The sequence below is a fragment of the Zea mays genome, chromosome 8, assembly GCF_902167145.1.
Source record: "Zea mays cultivar B73 chromosome 8, Zm-B73-REFERENCE-NAM-5.0, whole genome shotgun sequence".
Lineage (NCBI taxonomy): Eukaryota > Viridiplantae > Streptophyta > Magnoliopsida > Poales > Poaceae > Zea > Zea mays.
Window position 1 is genome coordinate 112,065,542 of NC_050103.1, and position 5,484 is coordinate 112,071,025.

At 51.0% G+C, this 5,484-nt stretch overlaps 1 protein-coding gene across 1 annotated transcript; it reads right to left on the reverse strand.

Moving 5' to 3' along the window:
• Positions 1-353: 353 nt before the first annotated feature.
• On the reverse strand, positions 354-2,390 carry LOC100275868 (uncharacterized). Its single transcript, XM_020542615.2, has one exon. The coding sequence runs from the start codon at positions 2,311-2,313 to the stop codon at positions 1,120-1,122; it is 1,194 nt and encodes a 397-aa protein (XP_020398204.1). The 5' UTR covers positions 2,314-2,390; the 3' UTR covers positions 354-1,119.
• Positions 2,391-5,484: the final 3,094 nt, after the last annotated feature.

Sequence of the window (5,484 nt, forward strand, 5' to 3'; positions counted from 1 at the left end):
TCCGCCATGCGCCAAGGGGCCGCATCGCATCTGTGGTTGGATCCATGATTTGTGCTGCAGGGTCCGAGACGACCCGAGTACTAATCGCACGCGTAAACAGCAGGCAGGCAGGCAGGTAATCGATTGACGTCGCCGGCCGGGACAGCGACGCCCCGACAGCTCCCGGTACTAGTAGAAGCAATCGACCTCACCGCTGCTCATCGTCGTCGTCACCGTCGCCGATCAAGCACGGCGAGGGTAGCACAGTTGGTTTTACCTGGAGATCGATCGATGTGCCCTGCCCGGCCTGGTTTGTTTGTCCAGATTCATTCATCCACAGATCGACCACATTAACACACACACGACTCTCAAGGTAATTAACAAGGCCGGTCTTAATTATTTCCTTATCAGCAGAAACAGTAGCACATAGTAGTGCAAGGTACATAGATGCTCCCGGCCCCTAGCTAGAGCAGACGAGATCAATAAGGAAATACATTGAGAAAATTACAGAGCAGTAATACCAGATAATAAATAACAGAATGAACGGTGGAATGACAAGTACTCGAGAGTCGAGACGATGATGTTGTTCTGGAACCGCTCCAGGCCTTCTTGCCGGAAACGTCACCGGGAGCCGCCGCCGGTGCAGTGCGGCCATAGAAAAAAATCCAGTCATCTTTACTTCCAGTCTTGGATCGCCGACATGGTCGCCTCTCCACGCTCTACCTCCACACACACACAACACACAGGTACACTACACAGACGCTATGTACATCTAGACACCTCATGCATGGTCTGGTCGCATACCATGTCTCCTTTGATCCTTTTGTGTTTTACTGGCCATCCCTTCTACCTCCCCACTGGCATGCCATCATCTGAAACCCCACAACAAATCAACCTTTCCCTGCCTCCCCTCCCTCCAACAGCCATCCGGGAATATTCACACATGGAGGAAAATATGTACAAGGATCATCTTAGTACAAATCTAGAAAAATATTTTTTTTTTTTTGTTTTTCCCACGAACTACTTTCCTCTCCTGCTGCTGTGCAGTGACGCCTCTAATAAGCTTCCCTCACGCACTTACCATGGATAAGCACCGTTCAGAGGAGGCACGGCTGATGCTGGTAGTTTCAGGAGTTTCCCTCAGTTGATGAGGTCGGAGACCCAGCCGACGTCCGGAGCCGCTCCCTCTACGTTGGCGGAGGCGGCGGTGTCGTTGGGCACGGCGGTTTCTTTGCTGAGCCGTTCGAACACCTTCTCGCGGAGGGCTCTCCCGGACTCAACCCGCTCCATGACCGGCTCCTCATCCACGAGGAGCCCGAGGTTGAGGCGTTCCACGGTCATGATGGTGGCGCCGGAGGCGGTGGTCACCATCACCGGGCACGGCCGGGTTGGTGGTGTGGACGGGAGACTGTACAGACCGGCCGGTGACTTCGGGGACCCGAACGGGTAGCCGCCTGCCAAGAACGACCCGCCGGAAGGCGCCGACCTCGGCGAGCCGCCGCTGCCGCCACCGCCGAGGCGGAGCTGGCGCAGCGAGGCGAGGACCTCGTTGACGGGCGAGCCGCCGACACCCGGCCACGAGCCGCGGCGGAGCGCCGCGGCGGCGGCGTCCGGCGACATTGGCGGGGACTCCGACGGCGGCGACCTCGGGGGCGAGACCAGCGTGCTGGTCGGGGACGACGACATGACGCCGCTCTTGGTGAGGTAGCCGTAGCTCTCGAACGCCTGGCGGCGGAGCGGCGAGCCGTCGTACGACGGCTCGGCCAGCGGCGACGCCGCGGACGCGCCCCTCGGGCTGGACTGCTGCGCCTGCGGCACGCGGAGCTGGTCGGGCGTGTGCGCGAAGAAGCAGACGCGGCGGCGGCACCCGGTGCCGTCCTTGCAGGGCTGCGTCCGGTAGCGCGACGGGTGGAGCCAGCACTCGAACACCCCGTGCGCCAGCTCGCACGCGTCGCCGCGCTTGCACCCGCCCTTGCGGAAGTCCGGGCACGCCGCGCCGGAGTAGTGGTACCGCCTGGGGTCGCGCCGCCGGGCCTTCTCCCCCGGGTGCGCGTAGGGGCAGTCCGTCCAGTCGTGGCTCCGCCCGCGCGAGCACCGCCGCACCTTGAACTCGTACATCCGGAACTCGTCGCAGGCGTACGCGTCGACGGCGGCCGCCGCCGCCAGGGCCTCCTCGTCGTCCTCGTCGTACGCCATCACCTCGTTTGACGGCAGGTAATGCTTCAGCTCCGCCAGGAGGGCGTACGGCGACACCTCGTCCGCGTCCATGATGCCGCTGGCCGCCGGTGACTGCTGCCAAGGCGGCGCGTGCGCTCCCTCTCCCATCATCATCATGGCTGTTTCGTTTCTTGGAACGTCGCTCGGCTTCGGCGACGGTAGCTTTGCTCCTTTGTTGGCCTGTGAGAAGAGGGGATGAAGGGAGGCAGGTTTATAAACAGGCCATCTAACTAGTGTTATCCTCTAACCTTAGTCAACTTAACCACGGTTAACTGACGGGAGCGAGGTGTCTTGAGGGAGCGGCAAACTGACGCCGTCTCGCTTTGTTGGCCTTATCTTAGGGTAGGCAGTACTGCTACAGCGGAGAGCGTCCCTGACACGTGAGGCCCCTGTACGTGGGCCCACGTGCCGGTTCGTGGTGGCGACGGGGCGCCATGACACATGGAGCGTAGAGAGGGGCTGTGCGGCGTGGGGCATGCAATCGACGAGGTGGTCCGTGGGCGCAACAGGTACACGACACGTTGTGGCCTTATGTAGTGTAGGTGTACATAGGGATTAATCGGATCGAATAACATATATCATTAAAACTATATTTTTTCATATTTTTATTCGGTTTCAAATTTGAATACATCCCTTTGTATACGAATACGAATGTTCTCAAATACAAATATGGATAGCTGCGGCGTGTCAAATACGAAACTAGTTGGAGACGGATATCGTTGGTAACGAATTTTTTTGTCGGATACCGTAAGACATCATTCCACGTCATTTATCTACCCCTTTAGTCTAAATATTTTTTAGCATTATATGTGTACATATGCCACGTCTCCGTAAAATTTCATAAATTTTTAGGCTGTGTGTATTATTAATTTATTTTTGCATAAAATCATCGAAATGCAAATAAATTACAAAGACTAATAAACATTATATAAAAATATAACCTCAAGTCTCCACATGAAAAATGATAAAGTGAAGTATTGATTATGTTGAAAACTCTGATTTTCGGATTTCTCGCCTCTCCGAGAGAGTGTTTTTGATTCTCTGTTTTTCGAAGGATGTGGATTGTGCCCTCTATAATCTTTATTCATATGATTGTGATGCTTTGAAGACTAATTTTCACTTCCGGAACTCTAGTGAACCAAATTGGATTAGAGAACTGAAGGCCTTCAATTCTGAAGAAGCCTCTTCTTGAAATCTGGTCTCTAAGCATATAAATCAGCGTCTCTCTAATGCCGATGCAGTTCATAATTCATTTCTAACTGGGGAAAATGCCATTACTCTTATGAATCATTCTCGAAGACGACATTCTAAGGGCATATACAACCTAGATACTGCTGCACGGTACTCCAAGTATAAGACATAACTAAAACACAACATAATACAGTGGTCATGTCTAAAACATGTGTCTTACAATATTCATTGTACCAATCAGAGCATTCAATAAATTAAAGTGACCAATTAGCTAGTCTCTTGTCTCAAACATAGAGCCAAGATACTGTGTCTTCGTCAAGATACATGTCTTAAGTTTTTTTACATTCACCCACTCTAGACACACTCTAAGATACAACTTAAGATACCCATTGCACATGCCCTAATAACCAAAGTTTTCGGCTATCAGTGTTTTTAAGTTTAACTCTTCCAAAGCAACACTCGACTACGGTAATCTTGAAATCTTTAGTGTTTGCTAGGTTAACAGAAGATCTTAACCGTGTTGATCAATTGCGGACTCAGTGAAGAACACGTGGTCATCAGCGACAACTCAGGGCGTGGACTTTGGGTTTTCAAATTCCATGGAATGGATAGAATCTAGGCTTTCCAAGTAATTCAATCTTGGGCAAAAAGTTTGGTCATATTTCTAGTCCTAGCTCCTCGCTATCGTTACCTTCAAAGATGGTCTGGAGGTCCAAGTTGTCTATGGGTCTGTATACTGAAGGTATGTCTGCAACAAGCCTAAGCCTAGATCAAAATATTGCATGTTTCTTAGGCAACAAAATGGATCATTATGTGGCGGTTTGCAATCAAAAGCAGCCGAGGTTTGGTTTCCAACCGACTTTTCCAACCATGGATTACACACACATATTATATATATAAGCCATAGGCTTCTAATAACTAGATGAAGCCCTAGATCTGGTTTAGCCGCACCAGGTTTGGACGGCTATAAAAACACCTCTAGGCTGCCACGGATTAGGTTTTAGCGGCGGTGGCGATTCTCTCGGGCGTGCGAGCGGTGGTGGCGTCCCGAGGCGAGCGACAGGCGACATCGTCTTGAGGTGAGCGACAGGTGGTGGCGCTCCACCAGAACTGAGCGATAGCGACGTTCCCGAGGCGGGCGGGCAAGCGGCAACGACGCTCCTGAAGCAGACGAGCGGTGGCGGCGCACCCCAGGCGCGATGCAACGAAAGTTGCGCGAGGCGTGGTAGGTTTCGGCAACGGCGGTGCGACCGAGAGAGACGCGGGTCGCTCCGGTGGTCGCACGAGGCACGATTGTCTCTGTTGATGGCGGCCAGGCGAGACGTGGGTGGCTCTGACGTCCTTTGATGACTAACTCGTCCGATCTGGTGACCTTGGCCACGTCCTTCAGCTACGACCTCATCTAATCCTTTGTTTATGCATGTGGTTGTTGGTTGAGCCCATACTAAGATTTTTTTTCATTAATTATGATGTACAATGTAGGTATTTATGTAACTTTCTGTAACGATTTATGCTTTGCGCGATATCAGCCATCCAACTTTTGCGTGTATGCTGTGGGAACGTAAATGTCATTCAAAATTTATGTGCATGCAATGGAAACCCTCACGACCTGACATAATTTTTGGATCTTCATAAAAATAGGAACCACATGCATGTGTCTAATGGTTGCCATATTGTTCAGACCTACCAAATAAATAGGATTGTATGCGTCTGGTGGGAGACGCGCCTGAATGCATATTCCTGGTGGAGGGACGACATACAATCGCATACATGTTTTTATGCCACTTTGTATATATATCTATGCCAACATCAAGAAGGTTGCAAGAACTTTTAGGTTGGATCAATATTTTATGCTCATAACTTCGGGTGTTTACGCTCAAAACTGAAGTTTTTTACTCTCGAACATGGAGATGTGTCCACCAGTGAACCGCATGCCAGATTTTTATGCAGTGTACTGCATTGCATAAATATCTACACCGTGTACTATAATTAGTGTCAGTATATACAATAAACTGGTTCTAACGAGCCTAGCTGCTTAGCTATTGGAGAGATCCTATATCTATGGAGGAAATAAATCATTTAAATAAGATTTTTTGT

What these genes read in the sequence shown, in the direction of transcription:
- LOC100275868 (XM_020542615.2), bottom strand. Translation starts at nt 2,313, where the DNA reads ATGATGATGATGGGAGAGGGAGCGCACGCGCCGCCTTGGCAGCAGTCA.